Source organism: Lynx rufus, unplaced genomic scaffold, assembly GCF_022079265.1.
Source record: "Lynx rufus isolate CCGP_SWC_20201006 ecotype Redwood Valley unplaced genomic scaffold, mLynRuf1.p SCAF_11, whole genome shotgun sequence".
In the NCBI taxonomy this organism is placed as follows: domain Eukaryota; kingdom Metazoa; phylum Chordata; class Mammalia; order Carnivora; family Felidae; genus Lynx; species Lynx rufus.
In genome coordinates this window covers 16,799,196-16,818,956 of record NW_025814825.1, presented here as the reverse complement: position 1 = coordinate 16,818,956, position 19,761 = coordinate 16,799,196, and the positions used below count along the sequence as shown (strand labels likewise).

The 19,761-nt window shown below is 50.5% G+C and overlaps 2 protein-coding genes across 2 annotated transcripts; both read left to right on the top strand.

Annotated features, from left to right (window-relative positions):
• LOC124506038 (dual specificity protein phosphatase 13) lies at nt 1-2,941 on the top strand. Its single transcript, XM_047072051.1, has 3 exons — nt 1-149; nt 921-1,138; nt 2,742-2,941. Exons 1-3 carry the CDS (start codon nt 1-3, stop codon nt 2,939-2,941), a joined length of 567 nt encoding a protein of 188 aa, XP_046928007.1.
• Nucleotides 2,942-3,250: 309 nt separating this feature from the next.
• LOC124507304 (dual specificity protein phosphatase 13) lies at nt 3,251-14,022 on the top strand. The gene is made up of 6 exons (XM_047073703.1): nt 3,251-3,259; nt 5,207-5,410; nt 6,417-6,511; nt 10,080-10,253; nt 12,878-13,098; nt 13,820-14,022. Exons 1-6 carry the CDS (start codon nt 3,251-3,253, stop codon nt 14,020-14,022), a joined length of 906 nt encoding a protein of 301 aa, XP_046929659.1.
• The last annotated feature ends 5,739 nt before the right edge of the window (nt 14,023-19,761 follow it).

Below are 19,761 nucleotides of genomic sequence, written 5' to 3'. Positions count from 1 at the left end.
ATGGCTGAAGCCTCAGTCCCAGTGCTGAGGGGAGATGCCGAAGCCACGCCTTGCCCCAGCGTTCTGGAACTGGAGGAGCTCCTGAGGGCAGGGAAAGTTTCTTGCAGCCACGTGGACGAAGTTTGGCCCAACCTTTACATAGGAGATGCGTGAGTGATAGCTCGTCGGAAAGGGTGTGGGGAAGGGGACAAGGAGAGACAGTTCTTGGGCTCTTTATCAGAGATGAGGGGTTAGGTGGCACAAGGAGAAATAGTTCTGTTCTGCACATCTCAGGCCAGGGACTGACTCTAGGACTCCTGTGTGCTGGGGTGAGTGCAGTGATCAGATGTGACCACCAGGGGGAGGAAGCTTTTGCCTGCCTGGATGATTGGCGCTCCCAGAGGATTCTGAAATCTTCTGATATATCCTGGACAATTGGCGAGTCTCAGGGATAGAGACCTGGGGAATGGTGCTTTCTGGTATGACATGGGATGGACAGAGAGCTCCCCTTCCTGAGTCCAGCCTCCTCTGGACACAGAGTGGGTGAGGAAGGTGAATCAGGGAAGGTGTCATTAAACATTTGCAAATTAGAAACAGGTACGAGGTGGTGGCCACAAGAGGCCAGATGTCCGTGGGAGGGCATGGGGCAGGAAAGGAGGGGCAGCTGGATTCCAGAACTGAAGCAATTCTTTCCTTCCTGTCTTGGCTAAGGCAGGAGTAGATCACCTCAGGTAGCAAAGAGGGTCTGAAGATAACTCCCTATACCACCAACAACCCTTCCACCAGAAAGCTCTGAGGGTGGGGCTCAAGTTTACTGGGTTCCTTCTTGGCTCCCTTTGGATATTGATAGCTCTGTCCCTCTGAAGCAGGGGGCCAGACCAAACCTCTCTTCTGGACCCCATGGCTTAGCCAGCAAACAGCCCCATTCCTCCCCTTCCTAGGGCCACGGCAAATAACCGCTTTGAGCTATGGAAGCTGGGCATCACCCATGTGCTGAATGCAGCCCACGGCGGACTCTACTGTCAGGGCAGCCCTGACTTCTACGGCAGCAGTGTGAGCTACCTGGGCGTGCCAGCCCACGACCTCCCCAATTTCGACATCAGTGCCTACTTCTCCTCAGCAGCTGACTTCATCCACCGTGCCCTCAGCACACCCGGGGGTAGGAGTTGGGTCTGAACTCATATTCCAACCTGCTCAGTCATTGGGGGGCGAGATATCAAGTTTCCCCTCAAATATCAGTGCCCTCCCATTTCTAGTTTTTCAAAAGCCTTCAGGTTTTTAAAAATCTTCTGCTCAGTGCTACTACAATTTATCCAACTTCATTGCTTCATAGTGAGGGAAACTGAGGCCTAGAATACAAGGTCATGTCACGAGTTAGGAGCAGTCCTGGGACTGAAAGCCAAGTTTCACAAATAGCAGAACAGTTCTTTCTCTGCATCATTCAGCTTTGAGAAATTGCCATTTAGTAACTAGATGTCTGGTTTCTAAAGTATTTTCAAATGGAAAAGAAAGCAAACTTTAAAAAAAAATTTTTTTTAACGTTTATTCATTTATGAGAGACAGAGACAGAGCATAAGTGGGGGAGGGGCATAGAGAGAGGGAGACACAGAACCCAAGGCAGGCTCCAGGCTCTGAGCTGTCAGCACAGAGCCCAATGCGGGGTTCAAATCCACAAACTGTGAGATCATGACCTGAGCTGAAGTCGGACACTTAACTGACTAAGCCACCCATATGCCCCTAAAAAACCAACAAACTTCTAATACCCAGGGTAGAACAAAGGAGGCTAGGGAAGCTGGAGCCCGCACTCTGTGTTCATCCTGGGTAAGGGCCATGCCCCTTCTTACCTGACCCTGGGCAAGCCAGTGTCCCTCTCTGGACTTCAGTTTCTCATCTATGTGACAGGAAAGACAAGACTATGGCTCACAGCACTCTTTAACATCCAGAGCACTTTGACATTCGTTTTACAAGCATTCATTTACCAGCTATTTATTATTTTTTCTGTGCCAGGCACTGAGCTAGGTACTAAATCCACACTTAGACGAGGCAGGATCCCTGCTCTAATGGAACTTGCCATTATATGTTTTGTGGAAAGATGGTCAGAATGTGGAGTATTGTGGGTACTATTCCTTTGAATGGGTAAATGTGAAGAGACGTGGGAGACCAGGGACAGGGCAAGAGTGCTCAGTCCAAAGGACCAGGAGGTGAGGAGACTTCCCTCTACAGCAGTATTCACTGGGCCACATGCAAAAAGGATGAGCTGCTCTGTGATTCAAGTGATACCATGAGTGGTCAGGAAAGCCTGTACAAGGAAATCATGTCTTAGCTGAAACCTGACAGATGAGTACTAAACATTAGTCAGACCATGAGTTAGAGAAGCTATAGGTAGTTGGAATAGCATGTTCTAGGGCTGGAGGCCAGAGACCATAAGAGCTTTAAGGAACTGAAAGTTACCCAGTGTTCTTAGATCTGAAGGTTGGGGTGAGACAGCCTGAGATGAAGCTGTAAGGTTAGCAGGGGCCAGCTCACGGAGGGTCTTGTAAGCCGTGTGTTAAGGAGTTTGGACCCTATCCCAAGGGGAGGCAAAGGGTGTCGATATACCCATTTGACTGATCAGGAAACTGGGAACCCTAAAGGCTGAATGGTTTGCCCAGGGTTACATAGTACACCCAAGGCAGAGCGGGGAAAGGAACTTGGGTCCCTACCCCTGCCCTTGGGTGGGCCAGCTGGTGGGAAAGGGTCTTTCACCGGGATGTCTTCCTCAGCCAAGGTCCTGGTGCACTGTGTGGTAGGGGTGAGCCGCTCTGCCACACTGGTGCTGGCCTACCTCATGCTACACCAGCAGCTGTCCCTGCGCGAGGCAGTGATCACCGTGAGGCAACACCGATGGGTCTTTCCCAACCGAGGCTTCCTCCACCAGCTCTGCCAGCTGGACCAGCAGCTGCGGGGTGCAGGCCGGAGCTGAGGGGCCAGGTGAGGGCTGGGCAGGGAATGAGGAGGTGAGGGGCAAGACTGGGTGCAGTTAAGAAGTGAGAGGTCAGGTCAGGGCTGGATGGGGAACCAGGAAAGGGAAGGCCTGTGAGGGTTGGCGGGGGACATGGAATGGGACCAGTTAAGAAGTGGGTTGTCAGGACTATGTGTAGCCAGAGGGAGGGTTGAAGGGGCCTGGCTAAGGCAACCTTCCAGAAGGAGCCTTTCTCCTGCAGCCTACTCATGTTCTTCAGACCCCTGAGAGGATGGAAATGTTAGGAAGGAAAGAGGTGTAAAGCATATAATGGAAGAGGTGAGGCCTTCTTACCTGGTTCTGATGTGGGCTGCCCTGTTTCCTTGGCCAAAAGCCAGTGGGGGCTCACCTGAACCCCACTAAGGCAGCAACACCGCCAGTCCTGACACCTGTGGGCTGTCTGGACATTCCCACACCTCTGCATACCTCCTTCCCAGGTCCAGACCCCAGCTCCAGCTCTGGGGGGAAAGTGGGGCTACAGCTGTCACTCCAGGCTTAGCTAATTTTCACATCAGCCCTGCCTCACCCTTCTCACAATGGAGAAGGAGTACAGGTACTCCTGCCACCAGCCATGGCCTCCTTACCTGAGCCCAGCTTGATATAAAGTTCTCCTGCCATCATGCCATTCCATTCCTTGCCTCAGACCCAGTACCCCACTCCCTACCTGTCCTCCCCCAATCAGTCTGATCTCAGAGATCCACAGAAGCAGCCTCCCTAACTTCATTCCCTCTCAGGTTCTGAGGACCCCTGTAGGACATTAAAGGTCTATCCAGCTCCTTTCTACTTCCGTTTACCCTCCGTCCTGCGGCCCCATGTGCAGTGCATTCACAGCATTAGCAGATGGTCCTTAAGTTACAGAAGAGGAACAGATCCTCAACACTTCCTCCCCCAGGTCTCCCCACTCCTGATGGGGGCCTCCTGTATCCCCAGCTGCCTAGTAGAAGGAGTTGGCTGCTCCCAACAGCAACACTGCTTCTCAGGCTCCTGGCCCACAAACGGTCACCGAGGTGTTACTTCAATTTCTTTGGCATCAGCCCTGTTTTCCTCCAGCTCAGCTGGGAGGCCACAGGGACGTCTCTTCCTGTGGTGGAGTGGCTGTGCTGGCACCAGCATTGTGAGGGAGCTGCGGTGTCACCTGCCCTTCTTCTCTCACCATGCTGAGGCTGGGTCTGTTTTGTCTGTCCCCAGTAGCCCACCTGCCTCACATTCACATCCCCCTTGAGGGCCATCAGCCAGGGAGCTAAGCCTCCTACCCATGCTGTGCCTTCCCTCATCTCTCCTCAACCCTGACTTGGGCTCTGTGCCTCAGTGCCCACTGGCTCAGAGGGGTTGCCAGCTAGGGGTGGGTGATGGGCCTGGGCTCTCTTGGGAGTTGGAAAAGTGGTAGCTTTTTCCTACCAAGAGCTTCCCAGGATGTGGACTGAATTTCCCTCTGCCCTGCCCCCCACTAAAAGCTGTTCTTGTTTCTGAATTGGTAACTGGCACCACTGCCAGGGAGCCATGTAGCAACACTGACCCCTTCCTGATACTTTCAGAAGGATGAGCATCTTGGGGATGGGGATCAGAGCAGGACGGAGAGATAGGTTTAGAGTTTGGGGGTGAGTGTAATGGAAGAAAATTAGGGTTATAGCCGTGGTTGGGATTAGGCCTAGGGCTGAGCTGGGTGGGAAACCACTGTGCGGAGCTCTGTGGGTATGCGGAGCCAAGAGGGAGACAAGAATGGCATGTTCCCATCCTGCTCTCTCCTCTAAACAGGTTTCAGGAAACTGGTGGAAAGCAGATCTCTGGTTATGCCCAACTGCCCCACTTCCTTGGCTTGGAACCCTTAAATGCCCTGACCTCCAACTTCAGTATCTCTCCATCAGGTGGCTTGGGGGAAATCAGTTGGGCTGCAGCACTGCACACTTCCTTGAGGTGCCACCCACCAGACAGCCTGTGCTACTGGAGTCCCCAGGAGTTGTGCAGTGTGCAGCCTATATGGCCATACACAGCAGACCTAGGGACTCCGAAAGATGAGGGGGCCTTGGGGAGAGGTCATTTCTCTCCATGAGCCCTAGGCCCCAGACCTGCCTTATTTCTCCCAGCACCTGTACCCACCTGACCTTACATAGAGGACTCAAGGCAGAGGCAGGTTTAGATGGCAGTTCTTGCCTCTGCCCTGACAAGTCCCAGCCATTCTGGGACTTGGGTTGCCTGCCTATAACATGGAGCTCATCTCTTCCCCAGAGCTGGTCATTACTCCCAGCCGCAGGGCTGTGCCACTTTGCTGCCCTGGCACTGGTCCTGTTGGTGCTGCTGGAGGCTCTGGCCCAGGTGGATTCCAAGAAGATGGTAAGAACCCAGTGTGGAGTCCGCCCTAGAGCCTGCTACTCCATCTGCTTCCTCCCGCTGCCTGCACTCCCTGCCAGCCACTATCTTCAGTCCCTGCAGGTGGGAATGGTCTGCCTTCTCAGCCAATCCTGAGGCTCCTTAGGCAGGGGCTCCAAGTTTCCTGGGGTGGGAGGATGGGAGGAGAGCGGGAGGGGACTCTAAGTGTTCATGATTGCCCTTAGCCATAGCTGCCTCCACCAGCTCTCCCCAGGGCTCAGGGGACCCCAGCAGGGGCTGAGCCCTAGCTCCCTGGAGTTCAGACTTCAGAGTCACCCTGTAGGTGTGGCCGCAGGTGTGCATATGTCTCTGTGTGTGTCTGTCATCTGGGAGTGTGTGTGGAGGAGTCCTGAAGTCTATATGAGAAGGGTATCTGGAGAGCAGGAAGGATTCTTAACAGGCCTAAATCCAAGGTCCTTAACTGACCACAGTGGCCTTGGAAGGACCTAAAACACCATCTTGCTGACCTCAAGGGACAGTGAGACCTGGGTTAGGAATACTTTCTGGAGGAAAGAGGAGCCTGGCAGAGGGCAGAGTGGCTTCTGGACACACAGCCTCTGATGGCAGGCCAACGCAGGTCTAAAGGCCTGCTCTGAACCCCACTTACAGCTTTGTTAAGTGTACCCACACTTCCCTCAGCCTGGGTCTTCTAGATCTTAATCCTGGGCCAGTCCTATAATCCTCAGCTCCCAACTAAGCACCCCTGGACCTGGGTTCTGATGTTGACATCACTGCCAGTTTGTGTCTGGTTTTGGCTAGTCTCTTTTCTGTCCTCCTCCATGGAAGATCCTTCTAGCTCTAACTTTCTTCCCATCCTTCATACCACCCTCGAAGGCCAAGGGAGCTTTTAAAATGGCTTATTGGATCTTCTTTCTCCCTGCTCCACATATGCATACACACCATAGCAGACCCCTGCGAGCTGCCTCCACTCCCAGCAAGGCCAGATGCCTGGCTGGGCTTGGCACTGACCATGCCAGGGACCCAGTGGGTGAGTTGGGAGTGTCAGGGGGAGGCCAGAAGAGGGGAGCAGCACATCATGCTTTATAATTAAACTCAAATCAAAAAATAGAAACAGCATCAAGTGTGCGGAGACAGGCAGCTGGAAGCCGGCAGCACAAAGTGGCCGTCAGAGAAGACCACAGCCTGGGCCAGATATCCCCACAGGTGGGTGAGTGCCCCTATTTCAGGGGGGCCACAGAGCATGCTGAGTCATGAGGGTCAGGGCACCTGTGTCTATGTGTGTTGTGGAGGGACTGGGTTAGATTGGAGGACAGAGTGGGCTAGAGATACAGGCACAGACAAGAGCAGAATAGTCAGAAAGATGTGGGCTCAAATCCTGGATCCCATGCTTACTGGCCGCGTGACCTTGAACACATCACTTAATCTCTCTGAGCCTCAGTTTCCTCATCTGTAAAATGGGGATGATAACGTTATCTGCTTTATAAGGGTACCGTGATGATCCAATGAGAAAATGTAAGCATTTAGCTCTGTCTGGTACACAGTCTATCCTTAGTAGGTGGTGAATATAATAACAATTATTGCTGGACGGAGGAAAAAAACCTTAAGAGACACAAAGAAACAGAGACTAAGCCTCACTGTCCTGGGGGAGGTTACCCTCTACCCAGGATATGGCTGAGGCTTGAAAGGGTAAGAGTAATAATAGTAGTAATGATAATAATAGTAAGATGCACCATTCTGAAGGCATCTACCATAAGGCAGACCCTGTGGGAGGTGCCTTACATTTAGTATTTCATGAAATTCTCACAGCAGCCCCATGAAAAAACTGGCTCGAAGAAGACCATACAAACACCTGACCTGAGAACTGCCCAGATCTGTCCTCCTCCAGGGCCTGCGTGCTGAGTGCAGAGCCCCACTGGCAGCTCATGTTGGCTGCCCGCCTGCCACCCTCCCCGAGGCTTCCTTTACCAGACTCCTCACTCGTCTTGCCCTGAGATCTCTGGCCTCAACTCTCCTGTGGCCACAGTCCCATCTGGTCTGCTTGGGGAGGAGGAGGGGGAAGCAGAGAGCCTGGGGAGGAGGGAAGGCCAGGGGGACGTCTGGAGCTTCAGCTGAGGAGGTGGATGGCAAGAGCTGCCCCCCGCCCCAAGGAGGCCTGTGCCTTGGCCTGCCAGCAGGCAGAGTGGTGTGTCAGGGGCTGTGGAGGAGCATGAGCTCCTACGAGAGGCTGGGGAGAGCAGCATAGACAGGAGGAGGGACACACACAAAGACAGAAAACAAATACCTAAACTTGTCAACAGCGGCAGCACAAGAGCAGAGAAACCACTGCCCACAGAGGCAGGTATTCAGCTTAGGGAGAAGACACAAGAAGGAGGCAGAATGAGGGCCAGAGTGAATGAGGAGAAGAGCCAGGCCTGACCTGTCCCTACTAAATGTTGGGCGCATGCTTCACTCTGTGGTGGCCAAGGAGATGTGGGAGGAGGAGTCAGTCCAGGTCCGGGGGCAGCAGAAACCAGAGGAGCTGCTGTAGCCACTGACTTCCCTTCCTTGGATGTGCCTGGAGCTTGAAGGATGAGTTCTTGTGCAGGGGGCTGGACCCCCAGTAGGACAGAGTGGACAAATGTGGGGTACATCTGTGAACATCAGGCATGAGAACCTAGGTGGGACCAGACAAGGAGTACCCCAAAGTCCAAGGAAAAGGCCCCCATTCTTCAGACTTGGGTCTAAGGCCCCTAGGAGATTGAAACATGGGCTGTGGCCTAACAGCCCCCAATTCCTGATCCCTCTGCTGGTTCCTCCTCTTCCCAGGAGCCCCCTTGGGACAAGCTCTGTATCAGCCAGAGCCTGGCTGCCTACTCCCTGGCACAGCTGGACTGCGATGCACCCAATGGCCACAGGGTGGCGGAAGTACCCCACGCCAAGCTCAGAGGCCAGCGTGGGTCTGCCAGGCTTCCCAGAGCTCCATCTCCTGCAGCTCTGTGGCTGTTGGACAACCCTGGGGCCTGGGGCTTTCTCCACCCCAACACACTATGCCACTCCCTACCCTGTAGCTACCGCAAACCCAGCCACTGCTCTCATTCTCAGGTCACACCCCCAGGGAATCCTAAAGTCAGGCAAGGCCAGGATCTTAAACATTAGACAGACCATCGGCCAGACAGGAGCAAAGACTTGCTGGAGGCCACCAAATGAGTTATGGCCATGCTGTCCTCCCTCCCTCCAAAGTTCTCTTTCCACCACTTCAGGTAGCTTCCATTGGACATGGGAAGCTCAGGGCCAAAAGCCTTTCATCCCAAAGAGATGCCAAGCAGAGAGGGTTTGAAGGACTGTGCTTCAGTCTACAGCAGCCTAGGTCTGCTCTCAGACCCCACCCCCACAGGCTCCAAGGGAAGGACCTGGAATTCTAGCCGCTTCACAGCGTTTGTGTTCTGGGCGGAACCTGCCCTAGCCCAGTTCCGCTCATGTGCTGAGTCCTGTCCCTGTACCCACTCCCCCATTCCTGGCCCCAGACCATGCCCTAGGTAGGTGGCAGGCCATTCAGCCTGCCCTGAGAGGTCACAGTGGGGGATGAAGGGGAAAGCTGGGTCTTCACTTCCACCCTGCCCACCGGCTACCCGCTGGGTGAGCTTGGCCAAGCCAGTGGCCTCCTGGGTGCCCATTTCTCTTCCTGGTCCTGGAACTGCCTACCAAAGAGAAAAGATGTTCTTCCCAGTTTGTACCTTCCCTAGTTACTGGTTGAGGGGACCAGGGACAATTAGCCAAGATAGGCACTCCTTCCCAGCACAGCACCAGACCCAGGTTCTGGTGCCACAGATAACCCAGCTCTGCAGGGTCCCGGATACCCTCAGCCAGATGACTCCTGACACAACTCACCCTCCCTGGGTGAGGCCTGATCTTCAGCACTGGCCTGAGTCATGGGGGTAAGGAGGAAAATCCCAGGGCCTATAGGCAGATGTGTGACCCCAACACTAGGCTCTCATGTAGAGACAGACGGATTAGTAGTGACCATTCTCTGGAGTCCCCAACGATGGCAAGTGGAAGGCTTAGAGACAGAACGGAAGGAACACAACTGGATAGAAAACCCAGCCTTGCTACTTATCACCCATATGGCTTTGGGCATCACTTAAAAATTCTCCTGACCTTCAGCTTCCTCCTATGTAAAATAGGGAACTAACCCAAGTGAGGCCTCAGGCCTATAAGAGCATCAGTTTACTTAGCACAGAAATACCAACAAATGTCAGTTCATGGCCCAGGCCCCCTTATTCCTGAGATGGGCTCTGCCCTTCAAGCACCTGAAACTGGGAGGGAATGGGGACCTGGGGAAGTAGCAGAGGAGGGAGCTTGAGATGAGCTGCCAGGTTGTGGGGGCCTTCGTAGGTGCCCTCTGAGAGCCACAGTCATCTGAAGTCCTCATCCCTATAAAGTCCCAAGTACCTGTGACTTAAGGGACAGGGTCTTCACTGACTAGTTGTTACAAACAGGGAGCTCCGAGGGCCCCTTGGCCAAAGCTTCCACCATCAGGGACCTCTGGGAAGTGCAGGAGAGAGCTTCTCAGCTTCACAGGGGTGACAAGGGATTGATTCCCTTGTTCCCTGGGGAAAGGGTCTAGGCCTCAGCCCCACCTGAGCTGGTTAATAACCTCATCCAAAATAACTGAGGCCCTTTTTGCAGCATCCCAGTGGCACCTGGGCACTGCACCATGCCTGGGCCTTTCCATCAGCTTGACCCACAGGTAGGGATCCTGCCCCCAACCACCACAGTGTCCACTGTGTTTCAGAATGAACTCGCTGCAGAAGCAGGACCTCCGGAGGCCCAAGATCCATGGGGCAGTCCGGCTGTCCCCCTACCAGCCACCCACACTGGCCTCCCTACAGCGCTTGCTGTGGGTCCGTCGGGCTGCCATGCTGAGCCACATCGATGAGGTCTGGCCCAACCTCTTCCTAGGAGATGCGTAAGTACTACCCACGGTGGGAGGTAGAGGGGACAGAAGGAGAGCCTCTCCGAGAGTCCTCCAAGAGCAGAGGTGGCACCCTCTTTGCCTCCCACCATTTCTTTCCACATGTTCCTTTCCTTCTGTATTACTATTAATTTTAGCTGTGGAAACAGAATACACATAAGAAAAGTGCATAGAGGGGGTCATTCAGTTGAGTGTCCAACTCTTGATTTCAGCTCAGATCACGATCCCAGAGTCTTCGGATTGAGCCCTATATCTGGCTCTGCTCTCTCTCTCCTTCTGCCCCCTCTCCCACTCACACACATGCACTCTCTCTCTCCCCCTCTAAAATTAAAAAAAAAAAAAAAGAGAGAGAAAGAAAAGAAAAAGAAAAAAAGAAAAGTGTATAGAGCACATATGAACCGTTTTGCCATCCAGGACAAGAAATAGGACATTACTTATGCCCTAGAAGTCCCACTCATCATAATCCCTTTCCTTGTAGATAACTACTAAGTATTGAAATAATTATTTCCTTGCTTTTCTTTATGGTTTTAACACCTATATACCTGACAATGTAGTTAGTTTTGTTTGTCTTTTAAAGTCATATGAATGGAATCCTATTGTGGATCCTTTGTGCCTGGCATCCTTTGCTCAGTGTTGTAAAATTCACTTGCATTATATGCAGCTGAAGCTCAGTCATTTTGCATTGCTGCATACTATTTGTTTGTATGACTATCCCATAGTTTATCCATTCTATTGTACGTGGGCATTTGAGTTGTTTTCACTTTTTGGCTATTATGAACAGTGATCCTAGGAACAGTCTAGTACATGGTTCCTGGGAATACACACACCAAGTTTCTATAGGGTGTATATGTATAAAGAAAGTAGAATTGTGAGTCATTTCCCCAAAAGTTTTCCTAAAATTTGGAATATATGGATGAATATATGTGGATTTCAGACATTTTCCCTAATATTTAGAAAATATGATTCAATATCTTATAAATAATATGGCAAATATGCTTTCCCCGCACCAGATAACCAGTTATAAAATCCTTGTTGACTTTTTAAAAATACACACACATGGGGCATGTAGGTGGCTCAGTCAGTTAAGCATCCTACTTGCTCAGGTCATGATCTCGCAGTCTGTGATTTCAAGCCCCGCATCGGGCTCTGTGCTGAGCGCTCAGAGCCTGGAGCCTGCTTCAGATTCTGTGTCTCCCTCTCTCTCTGCCCCTCCTCCGCTTGTGCTCTGTCTCTCTCTCTCTCTCAAAAATAAATAAACATTAAAAATAAAAATATACAGACATAAACGCTTTGTCACTTTTTTTTTTTACAGAAATGATACCTCTTTCTAGTCCCATTTTGTAATCTACTTTATGTAGAAAGATTTTTTTTTAAAGCTTTTTGAATGGAACCACACATCCTTTGAAAACATTTTTAAACAAAGTTCTGTATCCTGCATTCTTTTTAAGTTTATTTATTTATTTGAGAAAGACAGAGACAGTGCTAGTGAGGGAAGAGCAGAGAGACAGGGAGAGAGAGAGAATCCTAAGCAAGCTCTGAGCTGCCAGGGAAGAGCCCAATGTAGGGCCAGAACTCACCAAACTGTGAGATCATGACCTGAGCTGAAACCAAGGGTCAGACGCTTAACTGACTGAGCCATCCAGGCGCCCCAATGTAGCCTGCATTTTTCACAGGTGCTCAATATAGCACAAACACCTTTCCTTGTTTACCTGCAACAATCTACAACATTTTAGTAGTTGCATAGTATTTCATTTAGATATACCATACTCAGTCTCCTATTACAAGATAGTGATTTTTTCCAATTTTTCACTATCTTGAATATCATCAGGTCCAATTTATATATGTCTGTGGGCACATTTTGGGTTTTTTTTCAAGTTCCTAGAAGGGGACTTGCTGAGGCAAAGGATGTATATATTATGCATATATTCTTTACTTTTTTTGTTGTTTATTATTTTTGAGAGAGAGAGAGAGAGAGACTGAGAGCAAGCAGGGAAGGGGCAGAGAGAGAGGGAGACACAGAATCGGAAGCAGGCTCCAGACTCTGAGCGCTCAGGACAGAGCCCGATGCAGGGCTCTAACTCACAGACCGCGAGATCATGACCTGAGCTGTAGTCGGCCGCCCAACCGACTGAGGTACCCAGGTGTCCCAATATATTATGCATATATTTTTTTTTTTTTAAATTTTTTTTTTCAACGTTTATTTATTTTTGGGACAGAGAGAGACAGAGCATGAACGGGGGAGGAGCAGAGAGAGAGGGAGACACAGAATCAGAAACAGGCTCCAGGCTCTGAGCCATCAGCCCAGAGCCTGACGCGGGGCTCGAACTCACGGACCGCGAGATCGTGACCTGGCTGAAGTCGGACGCTTAACCGACTGCGCCACCCAGGCGCCCCTATTATGCATATTTTTAAGGCTTCTGATGCATGTGGCCAAACTGCCCTCTAGAAAAGTTGGGCTGCATGAAACGGAGTCTTGATCATCTGGGCCTGTTCACTGTTTCCAGTCTCACACTTGGAGGAGGGGTGGCAGAGGAGGGAAGGGGACAAGTTCCAGGCCAGCCAGAGGTGACCCAATGAGACCTGCCCCACCTCTCAACGTCCCCATGCCCTCCCTGCAGGTATGCAGCCCGGGACAAGAACAAGCTGACCCAGCTGGGCATCACCCATGTCGTGAATGTTGCTGCAGGCAAGTTTCAAGTGGACACAGGTGCCAAGTTTTACCGCGGAATGCCCTTGGAGTACTATGGCATTGAGGCTGATGACAACCCCTTCTTTGACCTCAGTGTCTACTTTCTGCCTGTTGCTCGATACATCCGGACTGCCCTCAGTGTTCCTAAAGGTGAACTGCTGGGGAAGACACTGGGGTGGAGGTGGGGGTAGGGATGGTGGTGAGGGGGTGGGATCTGGGGCACTTTTCCCAGTAGCACTGGTGGGTGGGGTGTCCAGAGTTACAAACATCTTCAACAACCCTCCCACCCCATGGAGCAAATAGCTACTACCATTTAGCGAGTGTCCCCTTCAGGGGACCAACAATCACAGACATAGCTAAGGCCTGATGTGGTTCAGGGTAACCATCCCTCAGTAAGAGGTCTGGCGTTGGGCAGAAGGTACACAACCTAGCAAAGGCTAAACAGACCCCTCTAAGATGAGGCCTTGGCATAGGGCTGCAGGGATAGAGGAGAGAGCAGAACTAAGGGGGTAAGGGACACTCCCTCTAATCAACCACAAATCCAGGGGACTCCAGGAATACTGTCCCCTCTCCCACCCTTTACAACAGGATGGCAGAGTTGGAAAGGATGCCAGAAGAAGCACCTTGGACCTGGAGAAGGGAATCCCAGCTGTTAACCTTAGCTGGGCCACTAACTTGCTCCGTGACCTTAAGCCAGTCCCTTTCCCTCTCTGGGCCTCAGCTGCCCCATCTCACTGTAAGAACATTGTCAGTATTCCAGGGTGCTGTGATAGGTGGGCTGAAGGATGGCCAGAAGCATCTCCAATTCCTGCTGGGGTGGGTGGTCAGTGTGAGGGCAGGTAGCTGACGCTAGGTTGGGTCTTTCCAACAGGCCGTGTGCTGGTACACTGTGCTATGGGGGTGAGCCGCTCTGCTACAGTTGTCCTGGCCTTCCTCATGATCTGCGAGAACATGACGCTGGTGGAGGCCATCCAGACGGTGCAGGCCCACCGTGATATCTGCCCCAACTCGGGCTTCCTCCAGCAGCTCCAGGTTCTGGACAACCGACTGGGGCGGGAGACGGGGCGGCTCTGACTTGGTGAGCAGCCAGAAGCCCTGACCTTCTGGCCAGCATGGCCCAACCCAACCAGCCTGGCCCTGGGGACAGCAGCCTCTGCTGTTTCCAGTGACCTTGAGGTATAAATAACAAGTGGGGGCTTAGCTGAGGCAGAAGCAGGGAGAATTGAGTGGTGACCTTTAGCAGGTGGATTTCCCTGACCCAATCCAAAGATTCTTTATACAAAAGAGAGTTCAGTCTGTCTCTATAATAAAATGTTCATCATAATAAAGACAGGAGATCTTCTGGTGGTTTGTGGGGGTGGTGGCTTACTTTCAGGATGGCCACGAGAGTCCAGAAGGCTTGCCAGCTCTGAGTCAGCATGTTGGCAGCCTACAGAGAGAGTCTGAGTCCATGTTGAGTCTTTGTGAAGAAAGAGGGCACATGAGGATCAATTAGTAGTATCTGCCTTGGGTACAAAAGGGAGGACTGGGAGTACCAGCGCTGAGAATTAGCTGGCCTTTTCCTCATCTTGTCCTCCTCATATCATCACCCAAGAGCAAGGTTGTCTGAATAAAGACCAAGGTTCAGTCCGTCACCATCCTCCTCCATGCCCACCCCATCAAAAAGCGATCATCAAAACTTGCTGTACAAATAACATCTCTTGAATCTTTTCACTTATGCGTACTTTCAAAAGGACAGACTAAAACAAGCACCAACTGAGAGAAGAGGGTCTAGGGAAGAGACAGCCCAAGAGTCCTGGGTGAAGAATGGTTTTATGAAGCAGCAAAACATTTAGTTCCAAGATTCTTCGTTTTGTGCCCTAATAGCACAATATGAAAAGCCCCAGGTTCCTCAACTGGAGCAAAGTGTCATGGGCTGCTCTCCTCCCACCTCTCAGGCTGCTCCTATTTTAGCCCTTGTCTCTTCCAGCTGACCCTTAAGCCTCAAGGTTTCTCATGGTTCTGGCCACTGCCTCTTCTCTTCCTCACAGTTCTCACTCTGCTGGGGGGGACCCTTTGCCCCCACCCCAGCCTCAGTTCACATCTCTAGGCTGATGACTCCTCTGAGGCAGCCCGGTTTGCTCTCCTGAGCTTCAAACCTCTGTATCCCACTGCCCACCTCTATGTGAATACTGCACTTGAATTTCAAACTCAGCTGAGCTTTCCCGCAGCCTCACCCCACCAGCTGAACTCTTCCTAGTTCTTCATTTTCGTGAAGAGTTCTGACAGCCACCATTGCTCAAGTCAGTGATGGGTATCATGTCCCCTCCTACAATTAGCCTATTGATTCTACTTCCTCAATACCTTTGGGACCCGCTCACTTAGCTTCATCTTTGTTGTGAGGATCCAAGTTCAAGCCACCCTCACCTCTCACTGGATCCTTGCAGCAGCCTACTATTGGTCTCTCTGCCTCAAGCCCTGCCCCTCCAATCTCCATACACAATCTTACTAAAATGGAAATCTGATCACATCGCCACTCTGCTTACAACCCCCTAAGTACAAACACCTTGACAAAGTGTAAAGATGCTTCATTATCTGAGAAACTTCTTGTATCTCTAGCCTTATCTCTTGTAATTCTGTTTCTATACACACTGTGTAATTAAGAAATGGTAGATCCACTTGCAGTTTCCAGAATGCACCACATTCTCTTCCTTCTGGCACTTTGAAACATGCTTCAGGTTGTACGACCTGAGTGTACCACCCTCCCCCACTTTCACTGGGGTCTCTATGAGGTCTCAGTTTAGCAGTTACTTTTGGGAAGCCCTCCTGGACCCTCCAAACCTGAGAGAAGTGCTCCTCTTCGAACCACCAAAATGTCCACCCACCTTCTATGACATCACCTGTCACTCTGAATCATAATTTACTGGTGCCTTATCATTCTCTTCCAACTGGCTGTTTCTGACCAGGCTTCTTCCCATGGTCTCAAAACTCCCATGGCTCCCACACTCTGGTTATGACCCTGCCCTCAGGCATAGCTCTGTGCTTGTGTGGACCACAACTACAGGTTGGCACTGCTGGCACCAGGTCTCCTCTATGGAGGTCACCAGGGGGAGTGGGTCCCAGCCAGCCCCAGGAGCAGGCCTGCCTCCAGAGGGTACCTTTGCTTCCCCCAGCTCTGCCCGCATGCTCACCACTTGGGCACCCTGACGCCTTCTTCCCAGCACATCTTGTTCTTCTTTGGTCACCTTGACCCTGCCTCCTCACTCCCTACCAACACTCTCTGGGGCCAGCTCTGCCTTCTGGGCAGAGGGGTCCTTGCCCTTCTCTGCCATCTTGCCTATTTCCAGATGGCAAGTGCTTTTCCTCTGTACAAATCAGACAAGGTCCCCCCTTGGGAGCAAACCAACCTTTCAGGCATAATTGCTCCTGGGCTTGGTTGAGGAAAAGGTGTCCCTTTCTCCCAAGCAGACGTAGCTCCAGGTCAGGGTGCCCGTCTGAGTGAGCTGAGCACAGGCTGTGTTTTAGCCCCTGCTCCTCCTCCTGCAAATCATAAAACTGAGCAAACCTATGCTGCCTTGTCTGAGACATAGGGATTAACACCCCCATTTTAAAATTGAACAACCCAAGGCTCAGAGAAGATGAAACGCGGTTGGAATGTTGCTGCAGGGATGTGGGACCTCTGGGCTCTGGCCTCAAAGGGCAGGAACTGCCCTGCCAGCTCCCTGCTCTCCTCCCTACAGCACTTGGTCCCATTAATGGCTGGTGGTTGGCTACCTCAGGTGCTCTCTGAGCCTTTTCCAAAGGGTAAACATACATCCCAGCTGGAGGATTGCAGAAGGGCTGCTGCTGCTGTGCCCAACCAGGCAGGGCACCTCTCCAATCTGGGGATGGAAAACTGTTCTCGATTCATTCTCAGGTTGGTGGGGCCTATAATTCTCCAGAGTAGACAAAGCTAGTCCCTGCTCAGTAGACCAGCCTGCCCACCCCCAATTCCCGTGGATCCCCCCTCTGCCTGACAACTCAGCCCTTGTTGCTATTTCTTGCTAATGCACTGTCAGCGGGACCCAAAATAGTGGTTCCAGAAGTCAGTCTCTAAATCAACATCCGGGTCTATGAGTGTGGGCAGCCTGTCCCTGCTAACTAGGCTGGGGTGCCCAGAATCTAGGACAGAACCACACCCTGGGGCTTGAGTTACAGCAGGTCATCTTAGAGCTCTGAGGCTTGGGCTCAGAAAATGGGGCTGCAGGGAAAAGAGGGAGGGAAGCCCTGATGAGGCATGTGGTAGGAAGGCCAAACATTCCCCAGAGCATCAGAGGAAACAGAGGCGGAGCTCCAGACTGGCACCTCCATCAGGAAGACTTCCTGCCTGCCACACTTGCCCTGGGAAGTCTATGATGATGCATCTGCTCCCCTTCTTCTCTAGGGCAGTGGGGGTCTTGATAACAGCATGACTTTGGAGCTGGGTTCAAATCCTACTTTGCCCTTTACCTGAGGTGTCTGACCTCAGTTAATCTCTCCATACCTCATTTTCCTCACCTGTGATGTAAGAGTAATAATAGCCAACATATAGGATTATTGTAAGGATCACATGGGGAATATAGAAAGTGCTTTGTGCAACAGGTGGAATGCTCCCCAAAATGATAGCTCCCCAAAATGAGAGCCACAGCACATAGTACATGGGCCCCTGGCATCATCTGCTACACAGAACAGCATGTTGGACTAAAAGTTGGCAGTGCTCTCAGTGTTGAATGAACGATTAAAAATTAGCTAACAGGGACGCCTGGGTGGCTTAGCTGGTTAAGCTCTTGATCTTGGCTCAGGTCGTGATCTCACAGATTGTGGGATCGAGCCCCGCGTTGGGCTCTGCACTCACAGTGCAAAGCTTGCTTGGGATTCTCTCTCTCTCCTTCTCTCTCTGCCCCTCTCCCACTCGTGCACACACACACTCTCTCAAAATAAATAAATAAATAAACTTAAATGAAAAACAAAAATTAGCTAACCTAAATGCCACATAGTATTTTGGAACAAAAGGACATAAGTAAGAAAACTGGTAGAATCTGGGAAAAGTTTGCAGTTAATAGTGTTACGACAATTTTAATCTTTTTGATAAATATGTCATGGTTATGTAAGAGGTTAACAGAGGAAGCTGGGTGGTGGGTATACAAGAAACATCTCCATTATCTTTATAACTGTATACATGTAAAATTATTTCAAAATAAAAAGTTAAAAAAAACTTGCTGACTGTTACGGACTGCTTTGCATATGTCAAGCACTATGCTAAATAAATGAGACATCATTTATTTTCCCAGTTTCATCCATAGGGTTTTATTTCTTTATGAAAAAAAACACATATCAAATATAACAAAATGTTAAGATTTGACCATATTGAGTTGTGGGAATGTAGGTGCTTATTACATCTTTTCTTTTGTGTTCTTAAAATATTTCCTAATTTAAAACATCAAAAATAGGGCGCCTGGGTGGCGCAGTCGGTTAAGCGTCCGACTTCAGCCAGGTCACGATCTCGCGGTCCGTGAGTTCGAGCTCTGCGTCAGGCTCTGGGCTGATGGCTCGGAGCCTGGAGCCTGTTTCCGATTCTGTGTCTCCCTCTCTCTCTGCCCCTCCCCCGTTCATGCTCTGTCTCTCTCTGTCCCAAAAATAAATAAAAAACATTGAAAAAAAATTTAAAAAAAAATAAAAAAAAAAACATCAAAAATAAATTAACTTTTAAACTTAGAAACATCCTATTCTATATATTTAGGTTCTGAAACCCATATCAAATGGATTTTAGGACGTATTCTGAATTAAAATGGTATCATTTTTATTGGCTTCTGACCTAAAATACTGCAAACTCACATAATTTTGTTTCAAGAGAAAGGTAATGATGACGTTTCATTGTGATCAAAGAGGAGCTAAGCCATTAAGTCAAACTATATATTATTTCATCCAATCCTCACCACCCTATGGGGTAGGTTCCTAACATCACCCCCATTGTACAGATGAGAACACAGGTGTATAGAGGTTAGGCCTGTGAGTCCCTAACTTTATTTTTTTTTCAATGTTTATTTATTTATTTTGAGAGAGAGAGAGTGCATGCACAAGCACACACGAGTGAGTGGGCAAGGGGCAGAGAGATAAGGAGAGAGAGAATCTCCAGCAGGCTCTGGGCTATCAGCGCAGAGCTGGACGTGGGGCTCTATCTCATGAACCATGAGATCATGACCTGAGCTGAAATCAAGAGTAGGATGCTTAACCTACTGAGTCACCAGGTGCCCCAGGAGGACCCCTAATTTTAATTGAGAGCTTAGTATGTATCATTGCACTAGTCAGGGTAGGCTAATGGCTCTGACAAGCAAAACTTTATTTCTTCCTTGCAACACAGGCTGATGGGGGCATGGAGGGTAGGGGGAGCAAGCATGGAGGATGTAGAGGCCAGATATATCTTGTCCCCTCTAGTTCCATGAGCAGAACTCAGTCACATGGTCACATCCAACTACAAGGAAGGCTGAGAAATGTAGTCTAGCAGGGTGCCCAAGAAGAGGAAACTGCAGATGCTGGTGATCATAAGCAGGCTTTTAGACAGCAGTTGTTGATTAGACATATAATTATTTAATTCTCATAGGCCATAAGAGGTAGATACTATTACAGTATTCCTATCTTATAGATGTGAAAACTGAGGCTCAAAGGGTTTAAGTAACCTTTCTCAAGGTCACTCAGCTGACAGTGGTCATACTATACTTCCTGAACTTTTATTCTGGGTTGGCCTTAGTGACTCGCCTGCCAATAGAATTTTGAGAAGTAGCATTCTGGGACTTCTGAAGCTGGGTCATAAGATGC